Raw genomic sequence first — 20,870 nt, forward strand, 5'->3', positions numbered from 1 at the left:
GAAAGAACAAAACAAGTTTACAGTTGCAGGGAACCATAAATATACGAAAACAAACAGAATACATTCCATACAGTCGTCTCTGAAGTCTCCTCTTTTGTGGGTAACCCTGCATACATTTATATCTATAGTATGGACGTTTTGTACATCTGTTCATCTATATATTGACTCAACGAAGAGATTTCAATTCCACTGGAGACCACCGGAGGGATTTCATTTTCACTGGAGGGGTTTGAAAAGTCACTTATTACATTTTGAAACTTTACTCAGGGTGACAATCCACTGGAGGGAATCAGCTAAATATTTGTGGGGTTTATAATCCCACTGGAGTGATTTAGATATCCTTCCTGACGGTTTAAAAATCCACTAGAGGGATTCAGATAACTATCCAGGAGGTTTATAATTCCACTGGAATGATTTATAAATCCTTCTTGGGGATTTAAATTCCACTGGAGGGATTCATCGTACTATACAGGGGGTTTAAAATTCCAATGGAGGGATTCAGATATCCATCCAGGGGGTTCATATTTTGACTGGAGGGATTCAGATATCCTTCCAGAGGGTTTATCCTTTCATTGGAGGGATTCAGATATATATCCAGAGGTTTAAAATTTCACTGGAGGGATAAAAATATTCTTCCAGGGATTTTAAAATTCCACTGGATGGAATATCCTTCATGATGGTTTATAATTTCACTGGAGGGATTCAGATATCCATCCAGGAAGTTTAAAATTTCACTGGAGGGATTCAGATATCTATCTAGGGGAATTACAATTCCACTGGAGGGATTCAGATATGCATTCAGGGGGCTTATAATTTTATTGAGGAATAAAATTTATAATTCCACTGGAGGAAAGATATCTGCATACCTCAAGTGGAATTATAAACCCCCTGGATGGATATTTAAATCCCTCAAGTGGAATTATAAACCCCCTGGATGGTTATCTGAATCCCTCAAGTAGAATTATAAACCCCCAGGTCATCTAAATCCCTCCTGAGGATTAATAAAACCCCTTGAAAGATATCTGAATCCCTCCAGTGGAATTATAAACCCCCTGGCAGGACATCTGAATCCCTCAGTCCAAATTATAAAACCCCGAGATGGATATCTGAATCCCTCCAGTGGTATTATGAACCCCCTTGAATGATATCTGAATCCGTGGTATTATAAATCCCCTAAATAAATATCTGTATCCCTCCAGTGGAATTATAAACCTCCTTGAAAGATATCTGAATCCCTCCAGTGGAATTTTAAGCCCCTTGAAAGGATATCTGAATCGCTCCAATGTAATTATAACCCCACGGAAGGATATCTGAATCCCTCCAGTGGAATTGAATACCTCATAGAAGAATATCTTATCCCTCCAGTAGAATTATAAACCCTCCATTGAAATTATACATCCCCTGGATAGATATCTGAATCCCTCCAGTGGAATTATAAACCCTCTGGATATATATCTGAATCCCTCCAGTGGAATTATAAACCCTCTGAATATATATCTGAATCCCTCCAGTGGAATGTAAATCACCCTGCGTAAAGTTTTAAATTGTTAAAAGCGATTTTTTAAACCCCTCCAGTAAAATTGAATTCCCTCTGGCGGTCTCCAGTGGAGTCAAAATCTTACTAAGAACTTCTGTGACTCCTATATTATAAAAGTTTGGAACATCGGTTCACTTATATAACTGTATTTAGTATGGAAGTTTTGAACATCGGTTCACTTATATAACTGTATTTACTATGGAAGTTTTGAACATCTGCGAATTAAAATATTTGTATTTACTATGGAAGTTTTGAACATCGGTTCACTTATATATCTGTATTTAGTATGGAAGTTTTGAACATCTGCGAATAGAAATATCTGTATTTAGTATGGAAGTTTTGAACATATGCGAATAAAAATATCTGTATTTTGTATGGAAGTTTTGAACATCTGCGAATAAAAATATCTGTATTTAGTATGGAAGTTTGGAACATCTGCGAATAGAAATATTTGTATTTACTATGGAAGTTTTAAACATCTGCAAATAAAAATATCTGTATTTACCATGGAAGTTTTGAACATCTGCGAATAGACATATCTGTATTTAGTATGGAAGTTTTGAACATCTGCGAATAGAAATATTTGTATTTAGTATGGAAGTTTTGAACATCTGCAAATAAAAATATCTGTATTTACTATGGAAGTTTTAAACATCTGCAAATAAAATATATGTATTTAGTATGGAAGTTTTGAACATCTGCGAATAGAAATATTTGTATTTAGTATAGAAGTTTTGAACATCTGCGAATTAAAATATTTGTATTTAGTATAGAAGTTTTGAACATCTGCGAATTAAAATATCTGTATTTATTGTGGAAGTTTAGAACATCTGTGAATAAAAATATCTGTATTTAGTATGGCAATTTTGAACATCTGCGAATAAATGATGGAGATCTGAATCTAGTTCAGTATCTGTGCCTTGATGTTGTATTGTTGTGGATTGCAGCTTCTCTAACGATCCTAACCCTATTCTTCTCATGGATTCGGTAAATATCAAATTAACAGTAAATCCACGCGCTCATATTTTAGTTTTATCTATTGTGCGAAAATCAGTTTAACACAATTACTGAGCTTCTAAACAAATTTTCTTACCCTTTAAGATAATATCACCTTTAATCTTTCCCTTTTTTACTACTAGAGATTTTTGTATTTTAATAAAATTCTGTCTGTCTTTATTTCTGCGGATTGGAAGGTCGAAATTGTATTCTTAAAGAGACTTTAGAGTTTAGGTGTAATTTCAAGTAACCTTCCAATTACTGAGGGAGTTTCCGATTCACAACAGTACAGTAAACCTTCGACTGTTTAAGAATAACGGACTTATCCTTATTTATTTACAGAAACACTTGTAATTTTTGATTACTTTGTTTAAAAGCTGTTTTATATTTGACAAATTTTAACAATTACTTTTTAGAACTAACAGAAAATGAAATTTTCATTTAAATTTTTGAAAACTGCAAAGGACGCAAGTGCATACACTGCAGTTTTCCGGTAATTTGAACACCATTTTAGAGGTAAACACACGGATTTCTCTACCGTCGCGATGATTAAACAAAGGTTTACAGGGTACTGTTGTGAATCGAAAATATTCCTCTAAAAATGGAGGCTCACTTGAACTGCAGTACTATTAAGCCTACACTTGTTTTGACTCAATTGGTATCCAAAAATTGCTCATATTTATATACTCTAGAAATCTGATCAGATCTGCCAAACTGAAGAAGGATTAAGCTAGACAAAGGAAAAATAAGTACAAAATAATGATTTTGTTTAAATTTTAGATTTATTTAATAAATGTGTAATGTGTATCTTGTACAATCAAGGTTGTAGCTTGGACTAAAATAAAAATTATAATAATATTGTGCAAAATGCGTGATAATTAAATGTTAAGAATGTGGAATAAATATAATAGATATACTAGAAGCTGGAAAATAATTGAAGTAAGACTGAATATCTTCATGCAGTGCTTCCTTTAAAAAGAGAATAGAAATTAATCTAATACATCTTCGATCTTCGCTTTAATTTTATCAAAGAATCCTGATTCTTCTTCACTGCTGCTACTGCTCTTTCTTTCAGTAGTCTTAGCCGGTCTACTAGCCCTAGAATACAATAATTAGCCTAGCTTGGTAGGACTACTAGCCCTAGATTACAATAATTAGCCTAGCATGGTAGGACTACTAGCCCTAGAATACAATAATTAGCCTAGCTTGGTAGGACTACTAGCCCTAGATTACAATAATTAGCCTAGCATGGTAGGACTACTAGCCCTAGAATACAATAATTAGCCTAGCTTGGTAGGACTACTAGCCCTAGAATACAATAATTAGCCTAGCTTGGTAGGACTACTAGCCCTAGAATACAATAATTAGCCTAGCTTGGTAGGACTACTAGCCCTAGAATACAAAAATTAGCCTAGCATGGTAGGAATACTAGCCCTAGATTACAATAGATGGCCTAGCTTGGTAGGACTACTAGCCCTAGAATACAAGAATTAGCCTAGGTTGGTAGGACTTCTAGCCCAGACCACAATAATTAGTCATTGTATAAACTACTAGCCCTAGAATACAATAATTAGCCTAGCTTGGAAGGACTACAAGCCCAGACCACAATAATTAGTCTTGGTAGGACTTCTAGCCCTATAATACAATAATTAGCCTAGCTTGGTAGGACTACTAGTCCAGACCACAATAATTAGTCTTGGTAGGACTACAAGTCATAGAATACAAGGTAATTGTGAACATTTAAAATTCCAATTAACACCGCTTTATCTGTGTTCTATGCTGTACCAAAAATACATTGAATATCAATTTTGGAAAAGAAAGAACACATTAAACAGCAATTATTTCACTGCAAACTAAAGCATTTTAATCAAAATTATCAAAATTACCAAATATTCTGTTTGACAATAAACATTGAAATATCACATAAATAAAGCTGTTTTAAGTAAGTGAACCTTTTCTTCGGAACACAGTTTTACCCGTTATATTAAGATTTTTTTATTGGACTATATATTCTAAATAGTTTATCAGAGATAAAAATGTACTTAGTTTTAATTAATTTTACGTGCTGTGTCATCTATTGTATTTGATAATATTTTTGGTGGCAAGTGTCTATAGTTATTTTAAAGATAAAAATGAAAAAAACATGGTTTTCTTGAAACTAAATTACCTGGCTAGCCTACGCTCTTCAGCCTCAATCAACCCTTTGTACACAGCTATCTCTGTATCTAGAGCTAGCTTCTCCTCAAGCACATTCTCGTAATCATTTCGAGACTTTGTCACAGCGTTCTTAATATAGAAGCCTGGTTTAATTCAAATTCTGTACTAATTTGATAAAAATAAAGAATCTAGTAAATACGTTTTTAATAAAAACATTTTGAGTTGACATATCTTCGATATGAAACTTTGTTTACAAAACAATCTTATAGGTAATAAATTTAAAATTGAACATATCCACATCGAAGTATTTTAAAGATTCTGATACCTGAAGATGATCAATTTCATTATTCTTTGCTCCGATCTGAGTTTTGTAATTGAATTCCATGTTCTCCAAGTCCTCCTTGAGCTTGTCACTTCTCTGGGCTAGATGATGGTTCGAGTTCTCCAGTTCCAAAATCTTATCCTGGAAATTTTTTTAAATAAATGTTTATGAAAAGTTTTCAAAAATGCTTAAATGCTTTGAAATCATTATATCTAGGGCTTCCAAAAATTATAATTAGGTTAGTAAAGTCAAACCAAAGGAAAGAGCTAATCCCAGCAAGAACGAGAGAGTCTTGGACGAGGTCGCGGACGTCCTGAAGACTCCGCAAAACACAATTTTTCGATGTGCTGTATGTCATCATTCGATCTAAACCTAAACCCATAGATATACAAGAGTATAGATTGCTTCACAATACCAGAGGGTACTAGCTACTGCAATACATGGTACATTGGAAATAAAGGTTTGCGGCAAGTATATTTGTACTCTGTACAAATGTATGGGGGTTTGTTTACAAATATTGCAGACATACTAGTTGAAAGTTGAATTTTAAAGGATTAGAACGAAGATTAGCTGCTGCTTGCTACCGATATGTGAGTGATGATAATGATGACAATCAGACTCACCTTAAACACAAAGAACACATCAAAAATGAAACCTTTGGTTAGATCAGGCTAGGGGGTCGAGCGCTGCAGCTAGGACAGGCTGAGGGCCGAGCGCCGCTGCTATGACAGGCTAGGGGGCCACATGACCATTAATTTTGTTTTATTTCCGGATATCTCTTCAACTTGTCTAGAGTCAATAGAGAAAACGATTGGCTGGTGTAAATTGTTACCTGTTCTTTTTACAACTGAAACAAAGTTCCCAACCCGTGAATATATGATACACTTTTGGATAATTATGTATTCCTGATATTCCAATGCAATAAGTTTTTATAATTTTGCAAATTGTACGGTGAAAAGATTGTGAATTAGTGATCTATATTACAGAAATAACCAGAAAACTCTGATGACTTTTAGTCTCCAGACCTTAAATAGACAAATGATCATGAAACACAGCAATTGTTCAATGTAAACAGACCAATTCGACAAATGAATTGACTTAATAAGTTAGTATTTAACTATTTGCTGTATAATAACATCTAATGCAATTAACTACTGCTTTAATGTGGTTGTTGTTTATGTAGACAAATAAAAATAGTTTAGTCTTAACTCCATCTTTTAATGGGATAATGGGAGGGGGGGGGTCACAGTGAGGTATTTTAGGGGGTCATGGGGGTGGTGACTGGTTTTTGTCACTGTACACCTTTTAAATGCATTTGTCTCGTTTCATGTTGAGAATGAACAAAATGAATATATTCTGATAATCTTTTCATTTACAAACAGTGTATGAATTGCAGCTAGCGTTGATATATAATAATTAATTTATTCTTGAATCGATCCTGTAAACCCGCAATATATTTAGATGTCGTCTTTGTTACAACAAGAGAAAAGAACAGAGAAGAAAAACAAACCAAACCAAAATGTACAAATCAATTTTGTTGGCTCATCAATACAGATATTTTTAAAGCTTCTCCTAGAAGTATACAGCTCAGGTAACTAGCTACTCCTAGAACTATACAGCTCAAGTAACTTGCTTCTCCTATAACTATATGGCTTAGGTAACTAAATGCTCCTAGAACTATAAAGCTCAGGTAACTAGCTGCTCCGATAGAACTATACAGCTCAGGTAACTAGCTGCTCCAATAAAACTATGCAGTTCAGGTAACTAACTGCTCCTAGAACTATACACCTCAAGTAATTATCTGCTCCTAGAACCATACATGCTCCTAGAACTGTAAATGAATATAAGACAAGTGGAGGGAGGGGGGGGGGGGGGAGAACATCTTTAAAACAGCTTCCGGAGAAACACATGTGGCAACACTCGGACAAAAATATGGACACACACAAGGGACCCATGCAGAGACAAATGTCACTAGTAACCTCATACCCCGGTTCGTTAGCAGCGTCCTGAACCTCATCTTATCGGTCTAAATATGACTACCTCTGAAGGAGTAATTATGGGTCTTGAGGACGTCCTATCCCTGTGTCTGGTAAGTCAATATTAGACTTCCTTGGTTGTCTCCCGTTATTGCTGGGAACGACAGTTTAAAGTCGACTGAATGGATCAGCTTGTGAAACTGTACACACATTTGAAATGAATTGTATACATTTTGAGTGGGAGGATTTCTTGTTATAATTACAATTAAAGATATTTCAGAATAAGAATAATGTCCATTTTCCAACCTTGTATCCTTGAACCCTGGATTTGGTTTCTTCAAGTTCACTTCTAGCAGTGTAGTTTTCAGTTCTCTCCCTGCTTAACTCCTCTTGAAGTTCAGATATCTAAATTCAAAATTTTAAGTTAGATTAGGAGTGAGATTATTGATATAAAGTGTCTGTCGGCATAAGTGAAACTTCACTTAAATAAACACATGACCGATTTCAAGGCGCTGTCTTTGTCAGATGCAAAAATGATGGACATATCCTTAATTTTATATCTCGTAATTAATATTTTCATTTTTGGTGTTGGTCTATAACAGTTAGTTGGGAATAATTTAATTATAGCTTAAAGGGTACCCGTTGTAAATTTGACACGCAAATTTTTAATTAGAGGGTAACTTAACATTACGTCGACAGTCCAAGTACAAACCTTTGCGGAATGCACATTCATGAATTCTCTTTTAGCTTTCTCTGTTTGATCTTTGTACTGCTTTCTCAGCTTTCTCAACTCAGCTCTCAGCCTATATTTAGGACATAGAAAGAAGGAGTTATTAATTATTAGGTGTATAACCACTTCGTTTCTAGATAGACCAGTAATATTCTTAGAAGTACGAAAGGGTCATAAATATTTGAATTGATAACTAAATACCCAATAGTAAAAATGGTGAACGGTTTCGGAAAACCCCTGATGGTTAGATCCAATAAGAACAATTCAGAGTAAACTGGATTAAAAGAAAATTTCCATTTCAAAAATTCATGTTCCTTTTGATTTCAGAAACTTCAGATTATTTACAAATATCTATATAATTTAAGAAAAATCTTAAAACAATTATCGATTTTACCTTTTAGCGTACTCTGATCTGATTTTATCATCAAGATGGGAGAAATCAAGCTTATTCCTTCTTTTCTCTCCCTCAAGCTGATGAAGTATTTTGCCCAGCTGAAATGATAATTTAGATAAATAATTCATTGAATACTTTAAATAAGATCTTTTCACTCACCTTGGCCTCGTATTCTTTCTTCTGGAGTTTAAGTGTAGACTCCAAGGTTCCGTTATTTACCTAGAAAAAATGCAATTTTGAAAAAAAAACTCATTGGTGTGCTCAAAAATGGGAAAGAAAGAACTTCCAAATGCAGTAACAGAACTCTTAAATTTTAGAAATTTTTTGTTATTTTCAATCTGAATAAATACCTTCTCATCTTGGAGTTCATCCTTTGCAGCTTTCAACTCATTTTTTAGCTCTTGGAATTCTTTCAAAACTTCCTATTTGAAAGAAAATCATATGTTATTATTAATAATTAAGAAAATATTCTTTGAAAAGTTAAAATTATTTAAGTTTCAAGTCACCTGAGCCTGTTCCCTCACACGTTCTTTCTCATTCAGAAGAATATTATTTTTGCCAAGTAGATCAGCAATTTCTCTCTCGAGTTCGGAGAACTTCTCATCCCGACCCTTAACCAGCGCTATCTTCTCCTCCAGAAGATTTCTTGGAAATTTTATAAAACATCAAACGAGGAATGTATACTCGGTTTATAGTTTTCTAATACCGCGTGAACCGATTTCTTCCGGAGTCACTTTTATTTTAACATGGATGAAATAATGAACCTTGCTGCAGTCATTATTTGCTAGGTAAGATTTGACATTATTCACTAGCTTGTTCTCTCCTGCAGAGACACAACTTAAGGTTTTGCAAGGGGGGGGGGGGGACACATCTTTGATGGTAGTTCATTTTAAGAAATTACAAATAGAACCTGAGAGAGGACTGGTTTTTAAAACTAAATATATAGTCACCGAATATGCTGATTATCTTTGTTTAGTCGCTCTGCTTCTAACCCAGACTTCACTGTATCCTGCTCCTTCAAACATAGATTTATTTCAGTTTAAAGATGTGCAATACTCAACTAAATTCAACTGAGTTACTGGAGCACCAGAAGAAAAAAAAGGTTAGATTAAATCTGTACTTGTTTAACATACAACAAAAACGCAGGAATGAACAAACTCAAATTTGCTAATCCCTGTATATCTTTTGAATTTGTTGTTATAGACCTGTAATATTTCATACCTTGACTATGTGATCTAGTAAAATTATCATTTTAACCATCACAAATGGACGACGTTAGGTTGAAAAAGATATAATAAGAATTAGAGAATAAGGGGATTGAAGCGAGTCATTAGTTCCTTTGTGTTTTAAAAGGCATGTTTATTTGTATTTTGTGTCGGTGATCAATTATATAATTCCGTTTTTTATTTGTTATTTTTTATTCAATAAACGTCAAAACAGTTAAGCTGGTTGGGTGCAATTTTTTGTGTAAACTCTTGTGACCCTCAGTGAAGGTTTGTAGCAAGACCAATTATCTCTGAGCAACAGGAACTAATATAAAATAAAGTGGACCGTAGGTTTAGTAAGAATGTAAACACGGAAATCCACCAAAACAATATTTAAAAAAAAATTATTTCAGAAAAGCAAGTGTTCGCAGGGAAAAATGAATATGAGAGCGGGTTTGTTTAATTACTTTTTTCTGAAGTTCATCTCTCCAACTCTTCAGCTCATCCTCATATTTTCTTTTCAGCTCTTCAATTTCATCCCTGCAACGAAATTATGCTATGCAAAGATAAAATATTAAAGTTTTATTTGATTCCTTAAATAAAAAAGTGAGCAAAACTCACAACAAAATTACATAAGCATTCAGTTTACATATCTACAAGAAATTTGGTTTTAAAGACTATCTTTCTTTTAAAAGTTCTTTCTTATAACGTGCTGCCATAGAACATAGAAGTAACGGATTTATTCAGCAGAGACAAAAACAAAGATTACAGAACTTATGCCGTTTTAAGAAAGAAAAGGCGTGAAATATTATCATTTTTATTTAGACAAATGTTTTTAGAGGGTACTATATGAGAACCGTTACGAGTCCTTTTGACTATACAATACCTAGTTTCTGTATCCTCTGGAGGAACTCCCTTCCATACATCACTAGCCTGCTGGAGCAGTCGAACCTTGTCAATATAGCTGACAAGACGGTTGTTTAAACTCTCAAGATTATTATCTGTGACAGCGTTCTTTCTAAAACAACAATAATGTCGGATTATGATAAAGTTTTTGTTCGAGAGAATACCCCAGGGGTAGGGTTCGGATTTAATAAATAAATAATAAATTGACCAGAGCTGGGCACTTTAGAATGGACAACCTTTAATCCAGACTGCTTAATTTAAATATCCACTGTGGAAACTTTTAATTGTATTCTCTCTCTTTGGATATCCATTCATTGTTTTCTCCAATGTGAGTGAAGGAATATAGTTAATTGTTTTGACCAACGACAGCCACGAAAATAAATTCTATCCAATGAGAGACCTCCGCAATTTCTAACAAATAAAGAATTTGTTATCGGCCATTTTGTACATTAATCAGTGAATAAAAATATGTAATAATAATACGTTTGAGATTCTTTTTAAACTAATTTTAATTAATGAATTTTTAAATAATAAATGCGTGAGAGATTAAGTGAAGGCCCGTCCAGTCAAGAAAACGAACAAATCTGGCGTTCCTAGAATGAAATTTGTTGATCTAAATATTTAATCTCAAGACTAACATAATCTCGAGATTATGTTAGTCTCAAGATTAGCAAAAAGAGAGGATTAAGCATTAATTCTGATATTCATTATTCTAAAGTTCCCAGCTGGTACAGTGAAACCCTTAATTACCAATACATCGGAAGAATTTATCAAATGTCGTCTTGACAATTTTTCAATGAGTTTTATACTATATTTCGTAAATTTCAGTTTTTGCGAAAATAAATAAATAGCCATGAATATGCGGGAACAGTTTTAAAGAGCTCCATATAATCATTTAGTTAAAAAACTAAATATCTGCAACATTCCATTATCAGAAAGTGAAGAATACGACATTTGATGAATTCTCTCGATGTATTCGTTATTAAGGGTTTCACTGTACGTATACCCCTTCCCTATAGTGTTGACGAGATTGCTTTATATAAAAGTAATTCATCTAACAAAAGGAACAAGAAACCCATTCTGCCGAGCCAATGGTTTATTTAAATATTGCTTGCCAAAATAACAGCTCTGAGTTATCCTTAATGTGAATTGGTGAAAATTACCAACCAAGCAATATTTTTCCTAATTTAGAATTTAAATCAAACAAAATTATTTTACCACCTTGATAAGGTTTTACACATTTATACTTACTCCTCATCGTCACTGGAAGAGGATGAAGAGGAGGAGGAAGAAGAAGAAGAAGAAGAAGAAGATGACGATTTAGAATTAGATTTGGAAACCTTCTTTTCCGGCAGATGAATCACTTCAGGGATACTCTTCTTACTGGAAGGAGTCAAGCTGTTGGAGTCAATTGAATTAGTCGATGCTGATTTTCCTTCAATTTGGTTCAAGGATAGATTGGATCCGCTAGATCCGCTATCAATCAAAACAGTTCCATTTCCGCTTCCGGACAATACAAACCTAACAGTCAACATAGATAAACACTAATCAGAATGATTTTCAAATGAAGAGCTTGTAAAATCATTCCAAAGTAAGTTTATACGAGAGAGTTTAACGGTGCAGTTAACTGCGAGCCCTTACACGCAAGTGAATTTAATTGCGCGCAATTCTGTAATAATTGCTCGCAATAAATGCAACGGAATTGCGCGTAATTCCGTCCAACTTTCTTGGGTTTGTGTTTCAACTTTTTGATAGTATTCAATTTAAACTTTATGGCACGCAATACATGCAATTAATTATTGCGCAATTCCTTTCAACAACAAAATAATTCAATTTTAACTTTGGTAGCGGCATACACTAAACTGAACTGCACTAACATTTCAATCTTAAATGCTAAGAAAATTGAATTTAAGCTTAATTTTTTGTTTTATAATATTCATTTGCAGCATGATAACCAAAAAACTCTGGCATGGGAAGACGACATTTTAGACTCAAGCAGACCAATGTAACTGAATAAGTGATTTAGTAAGATGCTAATTAATGTTTTTTGCTAATTTGTAAGGACACCAAATACACTGTGATGTTATCCTTAGGGTTTCCATTCGCAAAACTTTTGCGCAATTTTTGCGGAACGAAACGCAAAATTTTTCTTTCTTTGCGCGAAAAAACAACAATTTGCGCAATCATTCGCAAAAGTCATTTCGCGCAAAATTGCCCTATTCCGCTTTTGCGAAACTCAAGTTTTGCGCAATTCCGCAATTTCGTAAAAATCAAATGGTTGATGACGGTGTGTGTGTTTCTTAGAATTCAATTCTGGAAAAATCTTGTTTTGGAATATCTTCCTATTGGTCACGTTTACATAATTGACCAATGACAGTTAAGAAGAGTTCAAATCTCACAATTTTCTCGACAATTTTAGTTTTGAACATGCATATTTCCTAAAAGTGGATTCTTCAGGCATTGGTTACTTTCTTGCATTATTTATATGAGATTAAGATTTCCGAATTATGATTAAAAAAATTTAAGAATATGATTCATACTTGATTAGGCAAAGCTTTTAATGGTCACTTGAAATTATTTAATAGGATTAAAATATTGCCAATTGTTTCACACTCTCTAATTTCTATTTTATTAATTTTGGTCCCTTAATTTAAACTTTTTGTAACTGGAAGTAACCAATTGAGTGTAGTATAGTCTATATCATACTTAATAAATCTTCAGTTGTTTAATTCTAAGCTTAGAATATCAATTTTTGACAATTTGCCTAAAAAGTTACATTTTGCGTAAAACTTGCGGTATTGCGCAAATTGCGCAAAAAAATTGCGCAAAACTAAAATTTCGTTTCATGCGCAACTTTCGCAAAAAAATATTTCCGGTTTTGCGCAAATTGCGCAAAAAAAATAGCGCAAAACCGCGCAAAACTCATTGCGTTTCATGCGCAAAAATAGCGCAAAAGTTCGCAAAAAAAAAATTTGCGCGAAAATAGCGCAAATTTTGCGCAAAAGATTTAGCCATTTCGTGGAAACCCTAGTTATCCTTCTGTTCCATAGCTTTCTGGTTCTCAAGCTGTAGCAAAATATCTAATTTTGACTAAACGAACCTTACAATTTTAACCAAAAAAAAGTTTCCATTTTAATGTTCATCCATTATGAACGAATGAAAAATTTATCATTTCAAATTGTTAATTAACTAGAAAATTAATAGAAACTTAAAAATTTTAAAACTGTTAAAACTGTGAAACTTGGGCCTCGATTATTTTAAAATCTGAAGAGATATTTCCATTCTTGCATCTGCTGCATAAATTTGTAAGTCGAACAGTTACAAATATTAATTTTTAGATGGAACAGCTATTCCGTTGTACACGAAATTACGCGAATATTTAATTGCTGCCTTTTTCGCAATTATAGCGCAATTGCGCGCAATGAAATGGCGCAAGCGGAAGCAACCATTGCACGCAATTCCGTGCAATGGAATTTCACATATTTATGCTATATAACCTTTTGGGCCCTGGAATATCATTTTATAGAAAATCTAAAATTAATGTTAAAAGAAAACCAAATTATGAAATAGGCTGGTTTCATAATTGACCAATGATCATTTCACATAGACTATATGACTTTTACTTTACAAACGATGATTTTCTGTTATAAAATTCGAAATTGAAATGAATAGTCTAGGGAACATACTGTATTAATGTACTCTACTGCATATAATTTGTGAACATTTACATGATTTGTACACTTTGAACTCCCTTTCAAGCTGAAAGGGTCTGAAAAAATTCATACCGAGAGATTCTTTAAATTCCCCTCTAATTCTCTATGATTTTTCCCTGTGCATTTTCTACCATAATAGGACTTATAATACTAGTAGTAATTTATTTCCAGAGACTTTTTTCACAGGACTTTTTATGCCAAAATTTAAGACTTCATTTCCGAAAACTTTTTTCAGAGAACTTTGTTGGTGGTTACCGTACAATGCACTGTACACCTCATAATCTACCGTACAATGCACTGTACACCTCATAATCTACAATGTATACCTTACACCGTTTACCACAGAGTGTTCACAACAACAAAGCACGAAACATGACAGTAGCAAGATGACTTGAAAGTAGTCTTAGATCTTTGAATTTGTGAGATTCAGTCGTCACCGACTAGGAGTATTTTGTGATTATTAACTCTATATAGAATTTTACTATAAAATTAGGTTTACGAAGAAGTGTCGCAAATATTTCAAAGATCAAGGACATGTTTGATTCTTGAAACAATAACCACAAAATTCACCTAGTCCTAGCATTTCCAAAATGTTACTAATATTTTTTTCAGATTTCAATTTTACTAAATTTAACAAAAATTGTCCAGATCTGAAGAAAATTCTTCAAATCTCAGGTAATATTGAAAGCACAAAAAACCAGACCACATTATGGAAACTTCCAGGACTAGGAGTATTTTTAAATTGATTTGTAACGCATGTATTAGCTAGGTGAATTAGAGTTGTTATTTAATTAACATTAAAACGTAAAATTCTATAAGAAGATGTTCCAGGACCCAAAAGGTTATATTGCACAAATGTGTGAAGTACACCTGCAACTGCAAGGCTGCAGTATGGAAACAGTACAACAAAATGACGGTTTTCCACTTTTATCCACTTAATTCCACTCTATATTTATCTATCTCTTTGATATTAAACCTATTTTAGAATAATTTTACAAATTCTTTCAAATATAAAACCTGTAACCATATAACCGGACATCTCCGTCAATATTAACATTCCAATCTAATCTATAGAATGAGTCAAGTTTTGAACTACAGCCAAGGAACAAATTTGATTTTCCAAATAACTTGTTTGTAAATAATAAACATGAACTGGATTTTCCTTTTAGTTGGAGACTTGGATCTGGTGGAAACAGAGCTCCTGAAAATAAAAGATAAAACTATTTTCAAATAGTCAAGGACCTCAACCTGGGCACAAAGAGGGGACTAAAAGGTAAAAATCAATTACCAAGTTTGAAACAATTGTCCTTTTTAATTGACATTTTTATTAACCTCTACCCCCCTTTAAGAACACTGTGCCCAAGAATTCAATATATTTAACAATTCTGTCCCTCTTAAGAATTGTTTTTAAGTGGGAGTACAAACAAAATGTTTCGCTTTGTGGAATTTTTGCCTCCACACACCATTTATTCTGTATACGGCTTGACAAATTTTATTAATATACAAAAAGAATTTCAAGATTGCACTTTGCACATTCTAGAATGTAAAATATAAAAATGATTAAATTTTGTTTACCTATCCTTCTTGTCATCATTATCATCACTCTCTCTCCGCTCCCGTACTGCTGTTGTCAAAATTTTCTAGAATATTTTTTATTGTTTTATTGTTCGAAATTAAAGGAATTGTTGGACATCATACTTTATCCATTTCTTTAACATTCAAGGACTAAGTTTTAGGTAATTCTTGAAAATATACACCCCTGAATTACAGAATTTTAGCAGTTGGTCATTTTAATATTAAATCCTCTTTAAGGATTTATTCTGATTTATTTTCACAAATATTTGCCGATCAAAATTTAAAGCTTTAAGCCACTAATCGATAAACAAACATAATATTGGATTACCGGTGCTTTGTTCTTCTTTTCTTTAGGAGAGGATTCAAACTTAGCTTTTATATTTGCTAGGGAGCTTCTCTTCTCCTTGTTGTGAACCTACACACAACAAGATATTGGTTCAGTGTACACGCATGGTTCCAACCAGTACAAGGATTTACCAGGGTCGCACATGAAAAATATAGATGGAAACGTTTCTAAAAAAATATCTATATTTTCATAGGATTGATACATATTGTATAATAAATTATGTTATTAAATATATATTTACAGTGAAGGCAGTATTGATTAAAGCTTTTTTAATAAAACTTTTTTAGTCCAGGGCAAAAGTGAGATTTTAAAGTATTTTTTTTCTATACGATGTAATGATACTTTAATGGAATACATGCGTAATTTCAAGTGACCCCCCATTTATAGAGTGGCATGTCCGATGTACCTTTGAAACTTTCATTTTTCCATCGTGAAGAAGAAATGCGCGAGTCACTTTTGTAGAGAAACCACAAATAAAAATATTCAGTTTTCAAAATGGGAAACATGGATTTTTAATGCAATACTTGATCAGACAAAGCTTTGAAGGTATTGTGAATCAGAATATATTTTAATTCTTTTCTTAAACTTTTAGTTTGGGCGAGTCCCCCCCCCCCTCAGAGGGGGCTGGGGGGCTGCCCCCCCCCCTCGTACGGCACGGGGATTTACTTGCCTAGTGTAATAGTACCACATACACTCTTACTCGTACCAGTCCGTCTAATAGACCCAGTGTGTAGTGGGTTATGCGTTTAATGGAAAAAGTGTAGGTTGGCTGGTAAATACCTGTGCACCACACGCATATTGCAGGGGACATTAGTTCCAAAACTAACACTTGGCCCATTTTTAACACTGACTGTTAGAAATTGGCCAAGTGTTAGTTTTGGAACTAATGTCCCTGTATTGCCTTCAAAGGGTTACCCGCAATAATAGTTAAGTAGGGAGGGAACCCCTGACCGAAATGAGCCTCCCAGATTTGCTGAGCAGCACCGAGGTTCAAATTTTATACTAAAGCTTCAAAGGATTTTTTTACGCGAAAATGAAGATTTTACGGAAACAAATTCTAAAACGAATTTGATTTGTTTTTTTAATTCTTTTATTTCAGAAAAAAAAACTTTTTTTGTAGATTTTTGAAAATTTGTTATTTGTTGATAATTCTTTAAAACAATAATTTTGCACTACAAGAATTATCTAAACTTAATAATTTTTCAAAGAATGTATCGCTTAAATCAAAGATTTTAACAAATCTAAGCAAACTCACTTCATAATTTGTTTTCTTTATATCTTTTTTTTCAAGTTTAATTATGAAAGGGGAATGTACACATTTCCATACAAAAGGGTGGGGCTTCTGACTCTTAGTTTTAGAGATTTCTATCTGATTTTTTGCATGCAGGCCTGAATTGTGATCTAGTTTTTTAATCAAAAATCAAAGTGCGGAAAAATAATTTTTCCCCTGATTTTTCTTGCATTTTTCGGACATTTTTTCAAAAACTTTGTGTTATGTCCATATGGGGTGTCTTAAGTCATCAACATTGGGTCGGGAAAGTGAATTCTAGAGTCTGTAATCCATTTCCCCCTTTCCTTATACCATTCCCCCATTTCCCGTATTTTCCCCCTCATAAAGGCCAAAGAAGCCTTCTGACTTTATTAATTTATCTCTCTGATTATTTGCATGCAGGCCTAAATTGTGATCTAGTTTTTTAATAGAACAACAAAATGTAGGAAAAATTATTTTTCCCCTTATTTTTCCCGCATTTTTCGGACATTTTTCAAAAACTTTGTGATAGGTCCATGTGGGGTGTCTAAAGTCATGGTAAACTGAATTCTGGACTCTATATTGCATTTCTTCCTCTTCTTATAACATTCCCTCTCTTTTCCCGCTTATTTCCCCTCTTAAAGGCCAAAGAAACCTTCCAACTTTATTACTAGAGATTTCTCTCTGATTTTTGCATGCAGAGCTGAATAGTGATCTAGTTTTGAATCAAACAACAAAATATGCGGGAAAAATATTTTTTCCCGCATTTTTCAGGCATTTTTTCAAAACTTTTTGTGATAGGTCCATGTTTACCTCACCAATTATTCTGTAAAAAAACTGAATTGAAAATGATGATTTCTTGCAAGTAATTCTTTTTTGGACTAAATGTTGTGTATAATTTTATGAAAAATTAAATATTGGCGTTTTTAATTTATTTTTTATAATGTGTGTATGATTTTAACGTCAGAAGGCCCCTCCCCCCACCCTTTGTCTGGAAATGTATTCCCCTTTATACTGCATAGCGGAGGCTCGCCGCTGCATAGCAAATCTGAGAGGCTCACGCAGGTGAGCAAGGATTCCCTTCCACGATTGCAGTTTAATTCTTTAGATTAAAATTTGTTGCAAATTTACGTTCATTCACTTATATTACATGTCACTAATTGCATTTAAAGGGACTGTGGACGTAATTTATAGAGTGGCATTTCCGGTTCACGATGGAGGAAATTGTTTAAGTTAAGCACTGTTGAAGCTACAGAAACCACTATATCCTCCACATTATTAAGCTAATTAAGGTTTAAAGGGTACCGTTGTGAATCTAGAATGGCCCTCTTTAAATATAGAGGGCCGTTTGAAATTACATTTTCTTTAAATGCAGAAACCTGAATTCCTAGGTATATAAAATTTGATGATCTCTCAAATAAAAATGTCACTGTAAAATTAACCCATTTTTTAAAGTTTCTTGTAAGAAAAAACCTAATTACCTTAACTTCCTTAATATCTTCTTCATCGCTAGAGGAAGATGAAGAAGATGATGAAGAAGAACGTTTCCGGTTTAGAATCTTCTTAAACATTCTTCTCTAAATCAGTATTTTTATAGCTTACTAAATAAAGATATTAAAAGCTAGTTAAACGTGAAAGTAAAAAAACTGAGAAGCATAAAATTGGGCCTTTTAAAAGATCCTTATCTTGCCTTGGATAACAAAATGGTTTAAAGTCTTGTCTTTGATTCTAGATTAGTTTAAAGTATTGTCTTGGATATTAGATTAGTTTGAAGTATTGTCTTAGATATTAGATTAATTTAAAGTATTGTCTTGGATATCAGATTAGTTTAAAGTCTTGTCTTTGATTCTAGATTAGTTTGAAGTATTGTCTTGGATATTAGATTATTTTAAAGTATTGTCTTGGATATTAGATTCGTTTAAAGTATTGTCTTGGATATTAAATTAGTTTAAAGTATTGTCTTGGATATTAGATTAGTTTAAAGTATTGTCTTGTATATCAGATTAGTTTAAAGTATTGTCTTGGATATTAGATTAGTTTAAAGTATTGGTTTTGAAATTGATAAGTGAACTTGAGGTCAATACCTCTTGGATTGAAGACTGTTAAAATACTGACAACTACTTCCTGTATATGTGAATAGTATATGTAGTTTGTTTACTATTAAATCACTGAACAAATAATAAGGTCTGATATCATGCTTGTTTCTTAGCTTTAAATCTAGCACCTTCATGTTTTCCCCGCTTTTTACAAAAATTCACATGTTTGAAGTTTCAGACATTTGTTTTGCAATGTTATTGTCTTCCACCGGAGCAGGATCTACTACCAAATTGACTACATCATGAATATTTTGCGCATCATTCAAGAATGATAATAAAATTTAGATATTAATCGCAACACTTTCCTATGCTAGGATTATTAACTCCTTTTGCCAGAGACGGCAGGTAGACATAATTTCAAGTTACTCTCCATTTTTAGAATTTTTAAATTCACAAGGTACCATCTTTAACAATAAGAAATATATCACTGTTTTTCTATTTTAAAATGTAAAGTTCTAGCTTTTTGTCCTTTTCTCCAATGCATTAATCTTTAAGTCACTTTTATGGAGAAACCACAATTATAAATGTTCTGAAAGAAGAATTAGGTTATCTCATTCATCTTTGATCAGAAAAAGGTTTAAAGTTTGTAAACCAGACATGCCAATTATCACTTTATATTATGTATTAAAGGGCAAAATATGGTGTCATCTGTATAGCGTGACAATTGAACAACCTTGGGGATCTCCCAATATTACACGAAATGCTGTTTTATAATTAATTTATTATTTTGCTTCAAGTTTTCCAGAATTTCAGTTCAGAATGTTTTCTCATTCAAAACCTGAAGGTTTTCGATAACTACTGAAATTAAGGTTATTGCTTAAGTATTGGAACCTTGACCGAAGGATTTTACGTGGAAATGTTAAAAATAAGATACATTTTTTAAACCTTATTACTGCCACAAAAAAGTTTTGATCTAGTATTTGATGTTACAACATCATAATGCTAAAAATTACGTTTCGTCAGAAATATCAAATAACTTCATTTTACTTGGCTTATCATTTAACACCAAGGGTATTTACATCAAACATGAATATTTGTTTTTTACATATTCATGTGAAGCATGACGATGGAACTAAAATCTTACAATATGAAGTATATACAACATAAAAATGTAGACCAATACGTAATAAGTAACATAATGCGTCACAGTTCACAAAATGACCATGTTGAGTCACAAGAACATAAAAAGTTACAAGACCGACTGTGTCACAAGAAGATTTGTATTCCTGTATTAGAACCAGGTTTTTAATTCCTATTCGTATCCCTGTATTAGGACCAGGTTTATATTTCCTATTTGTATCCCTGTATTAAGACCAGGTTTATATTTCCTATTTGTATTCCTGTATTAGGACCAGGTTTATATTTCCTATTTGTATCGCTGTACTAGAACCAGATTAAGGAATTAATATTTCCTATTTGTATCCCTATACTAGAACCAGGTTGAGGAGTCTATATTTCCTATTTATATTCCTGTGTTAGAACCAGGCTGAGGGGTTAATGTTTCCTATTTTTATTCCTGTATTAGAAACAGGTTTATTTTTCCTATTTGTATCCCTGTATTAGGACCAGGTTTATCTTTCCTATTTTTATCCCTGTATTAAGACCAGCCCGCATAGAACAAACGACCCTGTTTTAGAGTCTGAAAACGACCCGCACGACCCCAAAAAC

The 20,870-nt window shown here is 33.1% G+C and overlaps 2 protein-coding genes across 5 annotated transcripts in view; one reads left to right on the forward strand and one right to left on the reverse strand.

Annotated features, from left to right (window-relative positions):
* LOC111715314 (UDP-glucuronosyltransferase 2C1) overlaps positions 1–3,340 on the forward strand; it is an 18,174-nt gene extending 14,834 nt beyond the window's left edge. For all 3 annotated transcript variants that reach the window (XM_023490624.1, XM_023490626.1, XM_023490625.1), the window contains 2 exons: positions 2,394–2,524; positions 3,226–3,340. In XM_023490624.1, the coding sequence (XP_023346392.1) occupies positions 2,394–2,524; positions 3,226–3,262 (168 nt within the window). In that variant the 3' untranslated portion in view covers positions 3,263–3,340. The remainder of the gene's footprint in view (positions 1–2,393; positions 2,525–3,225) is intronic.
* On the reverse strand, positions 3,297–19,263 carry LOC111715313 (suppressor protein SRP40). 2 transcript variants are annotated; one of them, XM_023490623.1, is made up of 18 exons: positions 19,191–19,263; positions 18,588–18,683; positions 15,840–15,926; positions 15,512–15,576; positions 15,099–15,137; positions 11,475–11,699; positions 10,204–10,335; positions 9,785–9,857; positions 9,063–9,127; positions 8,619–8,757; positions 8,463–8,534; positions 8,272–8,331; positions 8,113–8,210; positions 7,701–7,791; positions 7,295–7,393; positions 5,016–5,153; positions 4,701–4,819; positions 3,297–3,631 (listed from the first exon to the last, which is right to left on the reverse strand). In XM_023490623.1, the coding sequence occupies exons 2-18, from the start codon at positions 18,675–18,677 to the stop codon at positions 3,523–3,525; spliced, it is 1,701 nt and encodes a 566-aa protein (XP_023346391.1). In that variant the 5' UTR covers positions 18,678–18,683; positions 19,191–19,263; the 3' UTR covers positions 3,297–3,522. The 2 variants fall into 2 exon arrangements, with proteins under 2 accessions (XP_023346391.1, XP_023346390.1); XM_023490622.1 differs by having other exon boundaries at positions 11,475–11,744.
* Between the last annotated feature and the right edge of the window lie 1,607 nt (positions 19,264–20,870).

Source organism: Eurytemora carolleeae, unplaced genomic scaffold (genome assembly GCF_000591075.1).
Source record: "Eurytemora carolleeae unplaced genomic scaffold, Eaff_2.0 scaffold1760, whole genome shotgun sequence".
Lineage (NCBI taxonomy): Eukaryota > Metazoa > Arthropoda > Copepoda > Calanoida > Temoridae > Eurytemora > Eurytemora carolleeae.

Coding starts and splice junctions, on each gene's coding strand:
- LOC111715313 (XM_023490622.1), bottom strand. CDS start 18,677: ATGTTTAAGAAGATTCTAAACCGGAAACGTTCTTCTTCATCATCTTCT. Junction 15,577..15,839: donor AAAAGAAGAACAAAGCACCG/GTAATCCAATAT, acceptor AAAATATTCTAG/AAAATTTTGACAACAGCAGT. Junction 8,332..8,462: donor ATGAACTCCAAGATGAGAAG/GTATTTATTCAG, acceptor CATTTTTTCTAG/GTAAATAACGGAACCTTGGA.